This window comes from Solanum stenotomum, chromosome 3, assembly GCF_019186545.1.
Source record: "Solanum stenotomum isolate F172 chromosome 3, ASM1918654v1, whole genome shotgun sequence".
NCBI classification, from domain to species: domain Eukaryota; kingdom Viridiplantae; phylum Streptophyta; class Magnoliopsida; order Solanales; family Solanaceae; genus Solanum; species Solanum stenotomum.
In genome coordinates, this window is record NC_064284.1 from 18,397,352 (window position 1) to 18,416,814 (window position 19,463).

A 19,463-nucleotide genomic window follows, 5' to 3' on the forward strand; every position below is an offset into this window, starting at 1 on the left:
TTTCTTTGGGTTGGCTTCTTCTATTTCAACTTGTCACACTTTGCTAACCTTACTATATATATACTCCACATATATGGTACAACAACACTAAATTTGAGTTTAATTGCTTTAATATTGATAAACTTAAGAACAACAAAAAGTCTGATTCTAATGTTGTATTACAAAAATGAATATTATAATTAATTTATTTAATTTTAAAAGCTAGCTCGAGGTATGAATGTTTTTCAAAATAACTTAATTAAGGATGATCCCCAAATGGCATCTCTTCTAATCTCACATGTAAGTGCTTATCCCCATGCTTTTCTTAATCGCAAAAATGTCAGAAAAAGAACTTTGTACATAGTTTAATTAAAAAATGTTCAAATATGAATTTTCTCTCTCTCTTTTTTACTTGCTTACTAAGCAACTTGCAAACCTATGTATAAGAATAAATTAATAATCGTTAAAAGTGGAGTACAATTTTACAATAATTGGGACTTGCAAGTTGTACTATGTACTGAAAGAGGAAATATACGTCTGGACCACTAATTACTTATTAATGCGTCTATAATTAATCATTAGTCTTAATTAGAAATATTAGAAGTTGGTACAATCACTAAAATGAGCTTTTATACATATAAGGCGACAAATTTACAACTCAACCATTTCTAATTCAATATTCAGTTAATTAATAGATAGATATAGAAAGCATTTCATAATATGTAAAATGTAAATACCCTCTCCAAAAATACCATAGTGCATAACTAGTTAAAATTACTTTGTTATTACTTACTACTAAAAAGTACTATATTCCCACTAAAAAATTGTTTAGAGTCTATTTTCATTAAAAAAATAATTAATTGAATCAGTGAAAAAAGAAAAAATAATAATGTTTTCGTACGAAAAAATAGTAAGTTATCCATTATTTCAATAAAAAATTGGTTTTTACCATATATTTTTTTCAGTAAGCTATTTCATAGAAAATAAATAGAAAAATGATATTGTATAACATAAATTTCTTACTGATTTACGGTGCGAAAAGTGTTGGTTTTTAGTAGTGTTACACATTTGTAGCAGTGCATGCAAATTAATTAAGTCTTCATCATATGTGGAAAGGTACAAAAGAAAAGGAATAAAGTTATAAGAAGAAGCAATGCATGTGCCTAAGTAAGCTTTTACAACCGTCCACGTAAAGTAATGACGGCTTTATAATTAATCAATTAATTAATTAAACGAATGTAGTCATGAATTAAGCAATAAGTAGATTAGTCACTTACCCATATGTTGACATTTCTAACTCTCAAAATGATAAATTTAGAATTGTCGTAAGTTTGGAATGCAATCTCAGTTCTTATTCATCGAATTTATGTTTAACATTATCATTAGAAGTAACCTGCTATAGAGGTGTGTTCGACACGAAGGAAAATATAAACGTTTTTTTTTTTAAAATTAAGTAGATTTTTGTTTTTGTGTTGATATGTTGATAAAAAGATTTATCCTAATAGTAATTCGTATATAATCTAGACAAATATTATGACAGATGGGTAAAGTGTGGGGTGACAAGAATGGGAGCTACGGGTGTGGTGGGAATTAAGATGAAGTGTGTTGGAAGGGGAGCATGAGACAATAAATTTGGAATGTCACTGATCATGAAACTTGTTTTTCCTATTTTCATTAGAAGGATTATTTTTCTCATTTTTAAGAAACTTATTTTTAATGTAGTATGGTCTCAATAATAAAGTTTGAAAAGAGTATAATATATGTAGACTTTACCATTTTAATCAAACAAATGTGAGAAAATTGACAATAATTTTTGCAGAAATATAAAATATTGAACAATTTTTTTGTTAATATACTAGTAATAGTTTAATCCATTTAACTCTCTCAAATATATATTTTAAAACTAGGTTGACTTATGCATGAAAAGGTATACTTCTAGTGAATTAACACCAAACTTCACTAAATGGTTCTTCACTAATGTTTTCCCTTGAAGTTTGGTGTCCCTATAAACTTTCATTAGACACGAAGGAAAATTTGGTGATATTACCGATATCTCATGCGAATAATTTAAAAGTTAAAATCACATTGCTCCTTTTTTTCTTCTTCTATTAAATAAAAGATAAAAGAAAGATTGAGAAGTAATTAAAACTGAGATCACAAAATAGGCAGCTATTGACTCTACTTTTAATTAAGCTTTGGTACTCGGGCTGAATTATCGGTGATATTTTCAAATGAGAATTTTGATAAATGAAAAAAAATAACGTTTCAAAAAAATAAATAAAATGCAAATGTGTTAGTTAGTCAAAGTGTGCTGGTACTGAGAAAAATGTCTTTTTATTTTCTTTATACTTGATTGATCAAGATACTTTTTTTAGAACAATAAATTTTTCAAAAATAAGGAAAATGATGTTTGCAATAAATTTACAAAAGATAAAAAAAAATTACAATCACTAATAAAATATGAAGGAACATAATTTTATTGATGTTTGTTCCTTGAATCTTGATTCTTCCCTCTCAATTAACTATGTGATTCGAGAGGATCTTGATGACGTATTTCTCAAACTAAGGTCGATTAAAACCTCTTTGATTTTTTTATGAATATCCCAACAGGGATATTTAAAATGCCGGATATATAATACCATTTATATAAACATGAACTAGCATTTAGAATTGAGTAACCTTTAAAAATCTTAATTAAAAATGAATATCTATAAAATGTCCATTGAAATTAAACACACTTTATGGAGTTAGGTAAAATTTCGATGTCTGCCAAGTAAGAGCAGTCGAAAAACAAGAAATAAACAAATTTAAAGGGAAAAAAGAAAAGAAATGAAAAAGTTGGTACATTTGAGTCCAAAGGTCAACAAAGCTTCCCAATGGGGTTCCGAATTCACCTCAATCTCTCTCTTAAATTCTATAAATTGAGACAAAGATAAAGCATAACACAAAAATACAGAGAGAGAGAAAAAACAGCGCGCAGTGGGATCAATCGATTCATCAAGTTGTTACATTACCTGTCATTATTTGTCTTCAAAAGAATCCTTCCACATTTCTCTCTCTCCCTACATTTCATCTTCTTCTTCTTCTTCATAATACACACATTTACATTTTATTACTATTATTTATAGATAGATACAGAGATAACAGAAGAAGAGATTTTGTTGAATATGGAACAGAAGCACGTATTGTTATCGGCATTGAGCGTAGGGGTTGGAGTTGGCCTTGGATTAGCTTCAGGACAAGCCGTTAATAAATGGACAAACACCGCCCAAGGCATAACACCTGACCAAATTGAAAAGGAACTTCGACGCCTAATTATTGACGGCAAGCTTACCAAAATCACCTTTGAGGACTTCCCTTATTATCTCAGGTAAACCTTTTTTTTTCTTTTTTCATAAGGATAAGATCATTAAAACATGTTCGTTTACAAAAATGATTGAATCCCTGGATCTCGTGATATTAGTTGTATTCAGGCTGCTTGAATGTGATCTTAAGTTGGGAGCTCTCTGCAATTTATTCACTTTTCCCCTTAATTTTCACTTTTTATTGGAATTGGTGTCACTTTTGAGGGATAGGTAAAGGCTAATAGTTTTTACTATTCTGCTAAGTACAAGTTTATACAAAGCGGATTCAAATAACCGAAAATATATGATATTGGGGATTCAATTGAACCCCTGAACAGATTTGAGTAATAATAATGAGCCATCGGCAGTGTTGGTGGTGGAACAAGGATTTTCGTTAAGGGGTTCAAAATATGAACAAGTACAACACCAACTATATTTACATTAATTTTTTATGTATATTTTTTTTTTAATCATGGGTAAATAGTGTCACCGGCTAATACTTGCAACCTGTGAATTTTATGGAGCTTGCATGTCTGCGTTTCTTATGAATACAGCAAAGTTATCGACGAATGTGCAATCACTATAAGCAGAAGAATTCAACAGTTTTTTGTTTGACAAAAGTCAAGTATTGCATATTCCTTAAACACTTACACCTAAAATTCTATAAACCCATGTGCTTTTCTTTTCTGCTTAGTTTCTCCTAGTCTCACTCCTTCACCTAAATGTTCTCTGTTGTTGGAGAGTTATGCTAATTCACTGTGGTGGCCTCCAGTTGATATCTTGCTCAAAGTTGAGATATTTTCCAACATATCTGTCTCGACTTCTCTGATAATTTCGATGAATATATGTTGAAAATGGATCAATTTTTATTGATCTCCTTCAAATGTGACTTTGACAGTGAACGAACACGGGTATTATTAACAAGTGCAGCATATGTTCATCTGAATCACTTAGATGTGTCTAAACATACAAGAAATCTTTCTCCTGCAAGTAGGGCCATATTGCTTTCAGGGCCTGCTGGTATGGATTTCTCATTTAAATCATTTTCAACTTTATATGTTATTATCTGTATTTAGCGCTTTGACCGTGTTCTGATACATGAATGCAGAACTTTACCAGCAAACTCTCGCAAAGGCTTTGGCGCATCACTTTGATGCTAAACTGCTGCTATTGGATTTAACTGACTTCTCTCTGAAGGTACTGTGTGAGGCCTTCTTTTCCATTATTTTAACTCATCTTCTGCTGATACTTCTATTCACTCTATTTTATCGGTCAACCATTTGCAGATGCAGAGCAAGTATGGAATCTTCAAGAACGAATCAGTAAGTACTATCATTTATTCTATTGAAGAATTGTATTCTTTGTTGGGCAAAATATTGTTGTCTTCAGGTCCATTTCTTCATGTTTCCTGTAACTGTTGAATCCGAATTCACTTTCAGTATAAGTAAGAGGGAATCATTTTGCTCCTAATGGAATATTACCTGAGTCAGCATCTTATTTTTGTAGGTTTTCAAGAGGTCAATCTCAGAGTCTACGTTGGGACGTTTGTCCAGTTTGCTTGGTTCGTTCTCAATTCTTCCAGCAAGAGAGACTAATGGAGGTATATGACGAAAGGCTATAGTTCTTCACTATTGGGTACACTTGACTGTATTTGTGACAACATTATACATTTGCAATTAATGAATATATCTGCAAACTTAAAGATAAGGATATGAATCCAAACTTTTTTTTTATCTCCAGATCTGCTGATTTTATTTATGCTTATATTTAAAGAAGGTTCTAGATGCTTATTGAATTATGAAATAGTAGCTTTCGTACACACTAGCTTTTACAGTACCTTAATCTTGTGGGAAGTGCAAATTCCACATCCACCCACAAGTTGTTTCTGTCCTGTATCTGAAAAATAAAAGGAACCGAAGCAGATTTTAACTTCGTAAGTCCCAAGGTGAATTAATTTATCGTAGAGAACTTTGCAGAGGCTGTAAAGGTCAAACAACTCATCAAAAAACAATGAAATTTAAGTTCAAGTAATTGCAGCTATCTTTCATGTGGAGCTCGGAAGCCAGTGAGTCGATGGTTCTGATTTCAATCTAGACCTAACCAGTATTGTAGAACGTAAAATCTAAGGCTTGATAATTTCATGTTGTTTTACATTTCCTGATGCTCTTCATATACAAGTTTCATTCTCTTTTTTTGCAGTCACCTATTCAAGGCAAACAGTTGGGTTTGACAGTAAATCAAGGTATATTAGTTTTATTCATCATTCAGATATAAATGCAGGTTTTTGGAGTTGATATATCATGTTAACCCTTACCTTTGGAATATGCAGGAATAGGGAAGGTGCCAGCAACTCTCTAAAGCATCGCAGAACCGCCTCTGTGTCTTCTGATATAAGTAGTATCAGCTCTGAGTCGTCTGCTTCAAATCCAGGTGGGACACTTGTAGGAAATTGATTAAGTTGTCATGGGTTTGCTATTTACTTCCTGCATGTTTATATATGGAGTTCAGGGTCCACTAGCATTTGCAGTTTTCATTTATAATTGTTAGAAAGTTGTTAATTTAGAAATTCATGATTTGACTATCCACTAATTATATTAAAGTCTCATTTTTCCCCCTTCTGATGTTCTTGCTACTATAATGTGGTTTGCATCTTAATGTTTCTTTTGTTGAAGAATCTCATCAAATTTCCTATCTAACCGTCAGCTAGCTTTACCAGATACTATACCTGCAATGGGTTTCTAGATTCATCTCTTGCATTTGCGTCTGTCAAATTCATATTGCTGAATTTTGATTAACCTGTAATTAGTTATCTTACGATTGAAGATCATTTTCTGATCAGTTCTTGTTTCTTCATCTAGCTCCAATTAAGCGGGTCAACAGCTGGTCATTAGATGAGAAAGCTTTCTTACAGTCACTTTTCAAGGTAATAAATATCTCTTGATTTCAAACTTGTATCCATGTTGTTATGGAATATGTTCTTCTCAGTGTCTTTCACTTTATGGTTGTTTCATCTGAAATCAGATACTAAACAAGGAGGTTATTTGCAGGTTTTGGTGTCAATCTCTGAAACCAGCCGCGTTATTCTCTACATCAGGGATGTTGACAGACATCTTCAATCCCCCAGAGCTTATAAACTCTTTGATCGAATGCTGAAAAAAATATCAGGATCAGTGTTGGTTCTTGGCTCCAGGATGTTTGAGCATGAAGATGATTGTGAGGAAGTAGATGAGAAACTCAGTCTTTTATTTCCTTACAATATTGAGATTAGTCCCCCTGAAGATGAGACACATCTTACGGACTGGAAAACACAACTGGCAGAGGATATGAAGATGATCCAGTTTCAAGACAACAAGAATCACATTGCGGAGGTGCTTGCAGCAAATGACCTCGAATGTGATGATCTAGGATCAATCTGTCATGCTGACACAATGGTGCTGAGTAATTACATAGAGGAAATTGTTATCTCTGCTATATCACATCATTTGATGAACAGCAAGGATCCAGAATATCGAAATGGGAAGCTCCTCATATCATCTAACAGGTACATGCCAAACTTTCAATTGTTATTAGCTTCTTTTTCCATTTGCATACTTTATGTTTCACGTGTGTACTTTTCTGCTCCTGGTACAGTTTGTCCCATGGATTAGGTGTCTTCCAGGACGGCAAGAGTGGTTGCAGAGACTCCCTCAAAATGGAGGCGAATGCTGAATTGTCCAAGGTTTCTTTTGCATTTTAGTGTTTCTGTTGAAAATTGAGGAATTAACTGAGATGAGATTGATTTTAATCTCTTTTCAATCAAAAATAGGATGCTGCGGTGGATGATATTGGATTAAAGCCTGAATCAAAGTCGGAGAACCCCACATCCGAGAGTAAGGGTGAGGCTGAAAAATCAGGACCTTCAACAAAAAAGGATGGAGAGATTTCATCTGCATCAAAGGCCCCGGTATGTGCAGCACTTGATAAAATATCACCACAATCTTCTTTAGAGAACCTTTCAGTTGGTAAAAGTTGATATAGCTGAACTTGATAGCTGTATTCTTTCTTTTATCCCCTCAAATGTCAGGCTGAATACATTTAGGATGTCTTTGTGTTCGCCTGAAAAAGTTAATGCTGATCTATTGGTTTCAACAACATCCTGTCACACTATGCTTATACATTTTTTATTCTCTGATTTCGTATAGCTTTTACTATCTGGTCCAACTTGATTTTTGTTTGTTAATTCAGTCCTCATTTGGTGTTTCTGCCTTTTGCTTCAATGGGTAATTTGATATCTACAGGAAGTTATTCCTGACAATGAATTCGAGAAGCGGATAAGACCAGAGGTCATACCTTCACATGAGATTGGAGTGACATTTGCAGATATTGGTGCCCTAGATGAAACGAAAGAATCACTTCAGGAGCTGGTCATGCTTCCTCTTAGAAGACCTGACCTCTTCAATGGTGGACTGCTTAAGCCTTGCAGAGGTATACTACTCTTTGGTCCACCTGGCACCGGGAAGACGATGCTGGCTAAAGCAATAGCCAATGAAGCTGGAGCAAGCTTTATAAATGTCTCAATGTCAACCATTACTTCAAAATGGTTTGGGGAAGATGAAAAGAATGTCCGAGCTCTTTTCACACTTGCAGCGAAGGTTTCTCCAACGATTGTTTTTGTGGATGAGGTTGATAGCATGCTAGGGCAGCGGACAAGAGTTGGAGAACACGAGGCTATGCGAAAAATTAAGAATGAGTTTATGACTCATTGGGACGGATTATTGACTAAACCAGGTGAGCGCATTCTTGTTCTTGCTGCAACCAACCGACCTTTCGACCTCGATGAAGCAATAATCAGACGGTTTGAGCGCAGGTACTTCTACAGCTTGGCACCAATCATTTACTTAGCTTAATTGCTTTTTCCAGTCCTTTGAGTTGATTTTCACCAGTATGTTATACATTTTGAAACTTCACTGCTGATCTTCCTACATCTCAAAAAAGAAATTCTGGAAAAAGAAAAACAAGAGGCAGAAAGAAAGCCAGATCTTTTTCCTTATTGGCTTGAACTACATGATGATTGCCTTAAGTTTCTCCACTCTTGGATGAAGAGGCTTGAACTACATGATGATGGCCTTAAGTTTCTCCACTCTTGGATGAAGATCTTATAGTCTTATTGCCATATTCATAGATATTATCTACCTTGAGCATAAATTTGGAAATCTACAGAATTGTTATCCTGCATTTGTTATGTGTTTCTGTTAATTCCTAAATAACCTTCTGCTAGACTAGTGGAGCGATTCTCCTGGTGACAATAAGTCTTCTGTCTCAGGACTCAGAGATATGTTGCTTACCTCAATGACTTTGGTAGGAAGTCTTGCCTCATCTTCTGACTGTTTATTAAAAGGCGATTTGTTTTTATAGATATATTACTCTGTGCAGTGGTTCCTATTGATAGATTGACATTAAGGGAACTTTCATTTTTAAATATCATGACCTTTTTCAGCTTATGATGACGTTGCAGAATGACATATGTTCTCAAATTTTGTTTTCTGTTGGGCAGAATTATGGTCGGTTTACCTGCAGCTGAGAATAGAGAGAAGATTTTGAGAACTCTTCTAGCAAAGGAAAAGGTAGAAGATCTTGATTTTAAAGAGCTCGGAGTCATGACCGAAGGGTATAGTGGAAGTGATCTTAAGGTTTGTGATAGTTCTTTTTCCAAAGTGATGTAAGAATAAAGCTTATTATCTGGTAATAACTGAAAGCATTAATCTCCAAAACAGAACTTGTGCACAACAGCAGCTTATCGGCCTGTCAGAGAGCTTATACAACAAGAGAGAAAGAAAGATTTGGTAATACACACGTCTAGCTCCCAATTGTTCTTCTTCAACTTAACCTTTTTTGACTATCTTCTTTATTATGTATGCTTTGTGTTCTCTTATTTATTCTTTCTTTCTCATAGGAAAAGAAACGGAGTGCTGAAGAAGGGCAGAGTGCAGAAGGTAATTCAGATGAGAAAGAAGAAGCCGCAGAAGAAAGAGTAATTACTTTGAGGCCTCTAAACATGGAGGACATGAGACAGGCAAAGAATCAGGTAACCAGTGCTTATGTTGTGGGTCCGTTGAGTATTTGTAAAACAACAAGGATTCCTCACCATATTATAAAGATATTCCTGTTCTCTTTTGATTGGACCATCTGAAGCATTTAGTTCTTTCTTTAGTTTTTTTTTTTGGTCCTGTCATCTGAATTCATAGCTACACAAACTTTCTTGGATAGACCTATCCTTATAAATAAAATAGGGTTCCTTATACTCTCTCATGGACATTACAGTATCTCTTAGCAGGATCATGTTTTTCTAACATAAAGTACAATATGAACCTAGTTTTCTTTTGTGGAGTCACAGAAGCAGGAAATATATACTTACAAATAATGCATGCGAAGGACTACAATATGAACCTAGTTTTCTTTTGTGGAATCACAGAAGCAGGAAATATATACTTACAAATAATGCATGCGAAGGACTTATTTCCTTCAGTTTTATTGTTGCATTCATTTTGGATTTGCACACAGATCTTCACGAATCACTTCTTTGGTTAGGTTGCTGCAAGCTTTGCTTCTGAAGGATCCGTAATGAGTGAGCTGAAGCAGTGGAATGACCTATATGGAGAAGGCGGTTCTAGGAAAAAGCAGCAGTTATCTTATTTCCTTTAGGTGGTCAAATCTATGCATCAAGAAATGATTGTCTGCATTATTTTTCATGAAAGGGGTGATAACCATGATCACTGCATAACCTTCAGAATCAAATCCCCATTCTCCTGAAACTAAGGTAGAGATACTTGAACCTGTGCCAACTGGTCTCCACTTTCGAGGGGTGTGACATGAATATGCATGAAATGTGTCTGTCAAAGGCTTGCTTGCTTGCTTGCTTTTGTATACGCATGGTCAGAGAAAAGGAAGGAGAATACAGCGTCTGTTCTGCTTAGAGCAACATTTGCCCCACAACAGTCTTGTAGGATATCAAAGATGATCTCTGGTGTGGCAATTGAAAAGGCACAGGGGCTTGGAAATTTCAGAGCAAGTTATGATTTTGTTCATCAATTGTGATTCCATGTAGTAGTGTATTCTAGTGTTGTATACAGTTGTTGTAATTTATCAATCTCTAGTTTCTTGGAACTAATATATTTGTCATTTGGAACACACGGATTTGATTCTTTTTTTTAAAATTTATTTTGGAAGTCAATGTACTATGAATGTGATAGCTGCCACTTGTTTCATGCAAAATTCTTTCGACACATTTCTATATCAAGTAATAATTTAACTATTTATAGGTTATATCCACATAAATATCTATTACTTATTTAGTATTTTTAGACAATAAGTTTCAAAAGTTTTCCTTTCTTTCTTAAGTTTCGTGTCAAGTCAAAATAACTCGTATAAAAAAAATGGGATGGAGAAAGTATATGAACAAGTTTACACTTACCTATTGTCCGGTGATTTTTATGAACGAGTTTACATTTGCCTAGTTAATTATATTTTTAAAAAACCATAGGTATGATAATTGATAGTACAAATCATCGCACTAAACTTAATATGAGAAACATATTTCATCCAATTTAGCTATCATAATAGTTTAAAGTTCTACCTGTTCATGAAACTTGATACAAGAAAATATTAGTATGGCAATCACCAAGTTTAAGGGTGTGTTACGAAGGAAAATATCTTTCAATACAAATATATTTTTGAAAAATAAGTTACTTTCATACTTACGTTCACAATTTAGGTAAAACATGAATGTAAGAAATTTATTCGACATTTTTTGATATTTGATAAATATACATAAAATATTATTTTCTCTGTTCCATATTAGTTGATCATTTTCCAGTTTGCACGATTCTTAAGAAATTATAAATAAGAAAATGATTTTACTAATCTACCCCTTAAAAACTTTTTAAACTTTCAAAAAGAATTAGTTACAAGGATAATATAGGAAAAAATAATTAATATTTTCTTAATTTAATAAGGTTATTAACTAATTAAAAGTGGATGGAGGTAGTATGAGACAACTATATATAAACTCCATCCGTCCATTTTTATTTTTCATGTTACGCTTTTCGAAAGTCAATTTAACTAATTTTTAAAATTAAATTAAATTACATTAATTCGATAATGAAAGAGCAAGCGGGCGCCGACTTTGTAGCTCCCCAAATACACAAAGGATATATAAATTTTACGATCTAATGTGTTGGTTTGGCTCGAAATAGTGGAGATGGGAAGTTCAATGATGGAGAGGTATCAAAAACTAGGGTTAAAGGAGTCGTTGAATCAACCGTATCGTTACCCAATTGCTTGTGATGAGCTAAGCCGTATTCTAAGAAATGCATATTCCAGAATTCCCAAAAATTTGCAATCTCTCATCTTCCAAGACTCCCTCGCCGCCTTTGGTCTCCTCCCTGAGTAAGTCACGCCTTCTTCGTCAATTTTCATTCGAAATTACTGCATAGTTTACCTGAAAATTAAATGGGTTTCCCCTTTTATTTTCTTTCATTCGATTAATAGGATTGTAACTACGCTCTGTACAGAGCCAGTGCATCTACAATGAACAGGATTTCATGTTGTCAACTTAATTAATTTGGGGTTTGAGGCATAATTGACTAATGAATTAACTGGTAGAAAAGTTTAATTCTCATCAACATCTCATGATTTGTTATGTACTGAAGAATTGAAAGATGAAAAGAGATTGAGAACCGGAAAACTTTTATTAATCCATGAGTAAATGGAAGTATTACACCATTGATAAACTATTCTAACTCCTGCAATTCAACAATGGAAGAAAGGAAAGGTTAGGGTGAGAGAGAAGTAGTTAGGAATTAGTTGTACACTTATACTTCATCATAAAAAATAAAAAAAAGAGTTAGGAATTAGTTGTAAGTGATTACTAGCTATTGCCTGATTCTCCAACTTCAATTAGGTGTACTTAAATAGTAAGGATTGGTTGGTTCCTCTTCACTCACTAGGAAATTGTTCATTACTACAGTTGAGAATTCGAAGTTCCTGGTGTACATATCAAGAAATGGGGAAGCATGTAGCTAAACTTGTAACTTTGGTAATTAATGACATAGTTGATCAACATTTGCTGTGGGACTTGTCACTTGTGTTAATGTGTTGGTCGACCATATAAAGACACTAGCTACCAAGTTTTCACCTTTTCCTGTTTTCTTGATGGTAAGCATCTGCTGCTAATAAGGGCTTGACGGAGCCCTGCCATATTGAACAAGAGATGCAATCCTCTGTACCTTGTTTGAGGTCCCTGAATCAGAAGATTTTATAGATAACTTAATTTGCTGATATTGAGAAAAGAAAATTTCAGATGTTCCTTGTTTATGAAATTTGTTGTTGTTGGCATGTATTTAATGATATTTTTGCTACTCCAAGTAAAAGGAACTTTAATATTTAATGTTTTTGTCACTTCAGAATGCAGACACAAGCGGCTATATCAGCAGCACATGGCTTGCTTCAAAGCATGGAAGCTGCATTACCAAAACAAAAGAAAGCCTTAGCTGCATCTGAATTCAAACAGGCTATGGTTACTCATAGGAGGCGTAGGAAGGTCCGACCAGTGTTAGAAGGTACTTTTAATTGAACATGTGTTCTAAATAAAAATAGCACTAGACTCATTTAGTGCTTTTGGTGTGGAATCCCTCTTTGTGAAACCCTGGATTAGGACACCTGTAGCTCCTTTGCGTTGCTTTCCTGCCATAGTGACATTTTCTTGCAAGGCCATTTTAGATTTCAACTTGCAGCTGTGTCTGACGGACTAGAGTTGACAGCACTTTCAAAATCAAAATTTTGATATAGTAGACTTATTTCCAGAACTTGGACAGAGTTACCATACTTATGTTGGTGGGAGGTATCAGGTACCCTGGGGAATTAATCGAGGTACGTGCAAGCTGGTCTGCCCACCATTGTTATGTTTTATAAAAAGAGTTATTTCCAAAACTCTGAAATGCAAACAACATCTCTCGCCACCCCCAAACCCCCAGGAAAAGAAATTCAAGAGATGTTCGAGTGTCAAGTTCTGAGAGGCCTTAGATGAGAACATCCCTCCGCCTCTCTTTTTCCCTGTAAAGGGGAACACATTAGTGGAGAGATGGATAGTGTAGTATACTGCTTAGTGAGGCAAAAGTTCATCCTCCAGTGAACAGTTAAAACTCAAAGTTGTACTGCTTCCACCAACCCTCATGGCACAGCTAAAACTGATGTAGTTTTTAATAAGGAATGGTAATGTTAATAACAGATGATTTGCTTAAATAGTTGTAGAGAATCATCCAATATGGCATCCCTTCTTTGTTATGAAGCAAGAGACTTTCATTAAAAGGCATCATGAAGATGCATAACAAAAAAGGGATACAAGTAAAAAGTGAGCCTGCTCGTGTACAAAATCTATGTAAAAACTAAGGAGCAAACGCAGTACAAAAAATGATCACAACTGGAAGCATGGGCCTGATTGAGCCAATTAAAAAGATTAAGCAAACACATAGCCTTGAGGGCTTGGTTTGGAGTTGATATCCCGTTAGCTGATTTTTTTTTATGCATTTGCCAACTCTCCACAAACACCAGCTTTCATATGCTTCTTCAATACTATTAGGCATGATCTAGGCTAGTCCAAAATTTAAGAAAAACATATTCCACATGTCTGCGTCACTTTACAGTAAAGAATAAGATGTCTCACATTTTCTGCGTCCATCTGACACATAAAGCACCTTTCATAGTGTAGATGTTCCTCCTACTGAGCATCAACTTGAATCTCTCAGCCCAGTTGCTTAGACCCACATTATAAATCATTTAAAAATAAATTAATAGGAAATTTACATTGTATGAACATTGAGATATAATTATTACATTTTTTTGCTCAACTTTCTAAATTTACCCATGATAGCCCACTTTTTTGGCAAAAGAAGTGGCTCCTTTATCGACTACTTTGTACAAATATTTCTTCACCAAAAGCAGTTGTTGAGCACTATTCTGTAGAATGATTGCAAGTACTACCATGTCACTGTTCAGAAATAGTTGAAGCAGTTGGGTTGTCTTTCACTGTGAATTTACTTTTTTCCATAATTGTACGAGTTCGATACATTATTTAAACATATTATATATGTTTTATATTATATAATTATGTATAACAATGTAAAAATATGTATAAGTACCTCTTATACACTATTATACACATTTGTACAAGATATGCTTGTTCACAGTGTATATATCTTTCACTAATATATATGCTTGTTCACCGTATAGATGTTCCTCCTACTGAGATTATCTTTTATAAGATATGCTTCATATAAAGTTATCTAGGATGACACCCAATATGGCATCCTTTTTTCAAACATTTCTTAATACTTCTGCATCTGCTCACTGCATTCTAATTTTGTAGTGCTGCATTTGCATTCCAGGTAGGAGCCAACTTCCTGAGGATGTTCTTGTACACGTATTTGGTTTCTTAGACTTGAAGTCTCTTGTTACTGCTTCTTCAGTCTGCAGGTATGAGGCTTTCCTTATCCAACTTAAGTAGTTGCATTAATTAAATTCTGTGTAGGCATCTCTTGAACATTGGACCTAGTCCTCTATGTGATTTAATCAATTACCATATCAGATGGTATCTCAAAAAGTGTCTTAACTTTGCAGGTCATGGAGTGTGGCAGCTAATGACAATCATCTCTGGCAGTCTATACATATTAGCTTTTTTGGGAAGTCAAGTGACATCCCAAACATTATCAGGTTTACTAACGGTGTGGAGAGAATTTCTTTTACTCCGGGAAATACCGCTGCAGATAATGTTGACTGGAAAGATGCTTTCAAGCGAGGTTATAGAGGTATTTCCATTGGCTGTGATCCCACTTTGGTTAGATGGAACTACATTTCCAGCTATGGTTTTCATTATTTTTTCCATGTTGCATGGTTCATAGTCCACTTGGACTATTTTAGAATTATCGTTTGTCTTCCTTCATTCAGAGAGGTCTTTACTATGTCTGCTTGTTTTCTTTTTCCTTTCCAAATTTTCTTCTGTGTCGGTTCTTTTTATATACCTATCTGTTTTGACTCAGGTATTTCAAACAAGGTATCATCCCAGAGGGGCTTTTGCAAGCAGTGCAATTCAATTGTTTGGTTGAGTAATTCCAAGTGTTCCAATGAATGCGATGGGAAAATTTCTGATGAACATCAGATCATGCCTGTGTCACTTGAACAGGTTTGTGAATGTTGTCTCCTCAGCACTGTGTATTCAGATTTTCTTATTTCATTACTATGTTTCACCATCTTAAGTAGTCCTACAAGGTTTTCTCAATGATATCTTTTGTCGTTGTCAGATTGTTGACTATGTAATAGAGGAGTCCATACCTTCCTCAGATAGTGATAGTGATTCAGATGACTCAGTTGATGGATCACTCTTCAGGCTGTGGGTGGATAGGCGAGTTAGTGAGCCACATGCATGATGTGGAAGCATATGGAAGATCCTTGTTAATATATCAAAACATACTGCGAATAGTTCCTTTGCTGGGGATTGAAAAAATGATGTGAAGGATTGTAACTAATATCAACATGAAAATACCACATTTTGAGAATCTGCGGCATATCAATCAAGTGTAACAATAAATTAGCCTTGCATGTTGTTTCGTCATTTCCGGTGCTTCTGGCTTGCTTAGGGAGCTTTACATGAGATGTTCAAAGTGCATCCTCACTAATTTCAAGATTATGGAAATGAAAAATTCTCATCCATGAAATAGATTTTGTAATTGGGTTCGTACAGATTGAGACTATTGATGATTATAACAACCTAAACATATATAAATTGCCTATCAGAACTACTGCGAGTAGACAATGGATAGCTACCAATTTACAGTTTTTCCTAGAGGTATTAAAGTCACAAAAATATGACAATTTAGATATATCTTTTTTCTAAAGCTCGAGTCTTTCTCATCGTAACTCAAGCTAATAACTGTAATGAAAACCAGTGGATATTTCAATGTTACCCAGTTGGCTATTGAAGCATCAATGTTAAAAGGCAAATTCCAATATGTAGAACAGCCAATTTAAAGATGCGAAATGACATTTGCATCGTTCCAGAATTAGAGTTGCCACTCACAGAGACATTGCTATCAAACAAGAATCAAAGTTGTGTTTCCATTATCTGACTTATAATTTAAAGCAACACTCACTTGCATATTGATGTTTTACCGTCACATGATGACTGCCAAAATCTTACAGCAGTCTTTAAAAATTTAACAAAAAGAAAACCATATCTGGAACTCAAAACTACCACAAAAACGCCAAGCCTGTTTAGTAATAATCAAGCAAAACAAGTAAACAAAGGGTTTTCTACCATAACTGAATCACAACAACCAGAGGAACCTAAAGGGTGGTGCCACCTATTCATGTCTATAAGAACTTTTTGTCTTTCAGTGGACCTCTTGGAATTTTGCTTAGAACCTTGACGTTAAAAACAGCATACTGCTTTTTGATCTCTGCCTCAGCCTTCTCAGCAAAAGCATCAACCTGGTCCTCAAATTTCTCATAAAGTACAGGGACGGTATGGAGCAATACAAAGCCTGTTTTTGCAGATAGAAGAGATCACACGCACTATTAGAATTTTACTGAATAATACACCCTATACACTCCAAGTAAGCAACATTAGAGTAGATCACTTACATATGTAAAATAAAGTGAGGAAGTTCCAGCAGTTGCCCAATATAGAAAGAACCCACAAACCAGCAATAACCTGCATGTAATTTTTGTATTAAAACATGGAAGTAGTAATCAAGCTGATTCTCTCAAGATAATGGAGAGAATTATACAACAAGAAGGACATGGTAACATACAGCGAGGAATTTCTTCAACTCCTTCCCAGAGGCAATATCCCGAAAAATTTCAAGAGCTTTGTTTATTTCAATCCTGAGTGCAGCAGCAACACCCAGGACAATGTCCTCAGGCAGAATGACATCTGGAATTTGGGGTGGAGACCTGATGCATATATTTCAAGGTCAATCCTAAGGTATATCTGGATAGACAAATTACTAAGGAAAAGATAAAGAGTATACTTACTTGTTGATGAAGGTGGATGCATTGGACCAAAGGAAAAGGACTGCCAATGCAAGGATCAGTATATGGCAAACAAGTGTAAGCAAATGGTACTGAAGCAACTCAAAAAGCACCCAAAGTGAAGTGGCAAACCCAAGCACACCGGCAGTAATTTTCTTGTCCCTCCACAGAAAAATGTCCGCAGCTGCCCATAAGAATTTGAGAAATTAGATACATAAACACGATCATGCAGATATAAAAGAAACTGCGTAACTGTTTAACTACACATCAGACACATCTACTGAAGCTTCAAATTCTATCAACTTCAAAAGTAGGCCAAAAAAAGGAGTTTGAAGAAAATGGGGTGGAAGACACCTGGGAGGCGAAGGTTCAAATCTTTGACTAATGCACGTAAAAACTAAAAAGTGCCTAGTAGACACATGCACACTAGCACTATGACTCAAAGCCCAAAGAGAAGGGGGTGTGAAAAGCTAGAATAGCTCTGACAATTTCAAGTCATTCAAGGAACCTGAACTTTTCAAAGGAAAAATGGACAATTCCACGTGCTTTACATAAATATCTAATGATACTCACACCCTGAACTTTTGACATAAAAAAAATCATTTTGCTCTTCCAGAGTCAGAAATTCATGCTTCCAAAGTTAGATTTGTATATCAAATATACATTTGTTACATGAAAATTCAAAATTGGCCTACAAAACCTACTGATGGAACTGTTTTCTTCAGTCCATGGACTACCAATACGAGTAACATCGAAGCATGCAAGTACATCATTGATTTACAGTTATCAAATAGTATCTTTGCAGTGTAATCAATTAAATCTCGCCATGTACCACTACTCCTACAACAACTTATACAGTGTAATCCTACCAGTGATGTGTGGGGTGGCTATGTACCACTACTAGTAAAGGAAAGGAAAAGAGGAAAGAATTCACCAGGAATCCAATTCGAGCAATCATACTTAATGATGAAAAATAACAATACAACCAATGTCAGATCCATGCGAAGCCAATGAATAATATTGTATTAGAAAAGGACAACAATAGAAAAACGCTCGCCTGGATCCAAATGTTAGCTACATATTTTCATAATAAACGAACGAATGAATGGAGGTCGAACTATTCGATAGATCTCTGATTTCAGATTTTAGAAAAGGAAAGAAATTAAAGCGCATCTCAACACCAATGCCAAATAAATCTAAACACATTCTGAAGTATAGACATACTGTGTTAAAACATAAACTACATAAATCTATACGAGAAAAATAGATATTGTGAGTGAGAGAGAGATGTACGTTTTCCACCGCCGAGAACCTTATGTACGGGCCTTTCCCTGCCAAAGAGACGATAGATCTTTGCCTTGACGGCATCGACCGACGATATTTTCTCCTTGTCATCTTCAGAATCCGATGAGGAAGAATCGTGGTCGTGCAACTTGTCGTTGATCTTTTCCATGACGGATTCAACGACTGATTCGTGCTCACCGGCGTGATCGGCCATCGTATACTCCGATCTCACTAACGTGTGCCGCCGGCAATTGGGGATTTTTTGTTGATGGGTGCTTTTTGAGTGACTTATTCTTACGCTTGCAAAAAGTGTGAGAAAGAGGGAAAATATTGAAAGGCTTAAAGAGCCAGATTTCCAAACCTCAGGCTTAGTTTCCGAACCACGCGGTTCGGCAAAATAACGGATATCGATGACATGCCTCCGTGAAATAAATAAAAAAGAAAAAGAAATACTGTGGTGTGTGTCAGTTGATTTATTCGAGGAAAAACGGGAGACGTTAGATTCCTTTGACGGCGTCAAGTTGTCGTTTATTCTACGTGACTGCACAACGCACGGTTCGGGGACTTTTCCGGTAAAGTTGGAAAATGTCGACACGTGGGTGATTCTAAGTGGCTTATTAGGAAAGATAGTGGGCCAGGAATGATGTTTGGGCTTCATTGACCAAATAAGTTTGGGCCGGGTATAACAAGAGGAGACCGGAGTAGTTCACCATACATTACGTATTCAAAGGTCAAACATGGCATTTTCTTTTCTTTTCTTCTTTTTTTTAATGTAATAAGTCCATAAATCTTTAG

General features: G+C 35.1%; 3 protein-coding genes and 1 long non-coding RNA gene across 4 annotated transcripts; 2 read left to right on the forward strand and 2 right to left on the reverse strand.

Annotated features, from left to right (window-relative positions):
* Window positions 1-2,931: 2,931 nt before the first annotated feature.
* On the forward strand, window positions 2,932-10,554 carry LOC125858069 (uncharacterized). The gene is made up of 16 exons (XM_049537746.1): window positions 2,932-3,349; window positions 4,222-4,343; window positions 4,432-4,520; window positions 4,610-4,645; window positions 4,830-4,923; window positions 5,523-5,565; window positions 5,653-5,753; window positions 6,182-6,246; window positions 6,371-6,864; window positions 6,954-7,041; window positions 7,129-7,266; window positions 7,601-8,169; window positions 8,857-8,992; window positions 9,077-9,145; window positions 9,256-9,387; window positions 9,891-10,554. Exons 1-16 carry the CDS (start codon window positions 3,147-3,149, stop codon window positions 10,002-10,004), a joined length of 2,493 nt encoding a protein of 830 aa, XP_049393703.1. The 5' UTR covers window positions 2,932-3,146; the 3' UTR covers window positions 10,005-10,554.
* On the reverse strand, window positions 9,505-10,024 carry LOC125858070 (uncharacterized). The gene is made up of 2 exons (XR_007445713.1): window positions 9,750-10,024; window positions 9,505-9,671 (listed from the first exon to the last, which is right to left on the reverse strand). It is a non-coding gene; the product is annotated as an uncharacterized LOC125858070 (long non-coding RNA).
* Window positions 10,555-11,453: 899 nt separating the features above from the next.
* On the forward strand, window positions 11,454-16,052 carry LOC125859284 (F-box protein At5g52880). The gene is made up of 6 exons (XM_049538985.1): window positions 11,454-11,747; window positions 12,765-12,919; window positions 14,744-14,831; window positions 14,976-15,163; window positions 15,395-15,537; window positions 15,656-16,052. The coding sequence occupies exons 1-6, from the start codon at window positions 11,560-11,562 to the stop codon at window positions 15,779-15,781; spliced, it is 888 nt and encodes a 295-aa protein (XP_049394942.1). The 5' UTR covers window positions 11,454-11,559; the 3' UTR covers window positions 15,782-16,052.
* Window positions 16,053-16,533: 481 nt separating this feature from the next.
* LOC125859272 (reticulon-like protein B2) lies at window positions 16,534-19,039 on the reverse strand. The gene is made up of 5 exons (XM_049538972.1): window positions 18,678-19,039; window positions 17,388-17,568; window positions 17,165-17,306; window positions 16,995-17,064; window positions 16,534-16,894 (listed from the first exon to the last, which is right to left on the reverse strand). The coding sequence occupies exons 1-5, from the start codon at window positions 18,880-18,882 to the stop codon at window positions 16,725-16,727; spliced, it is 768 nt and encodes a 255-aa protein (XP_049394929.1). The 5' UTR covers window positions 18,883-19,039; the 3' UTR covers window positions 16,534-16,724.
* Window positions 19,040-19,463: the final 424 nt, after the last annotated feature.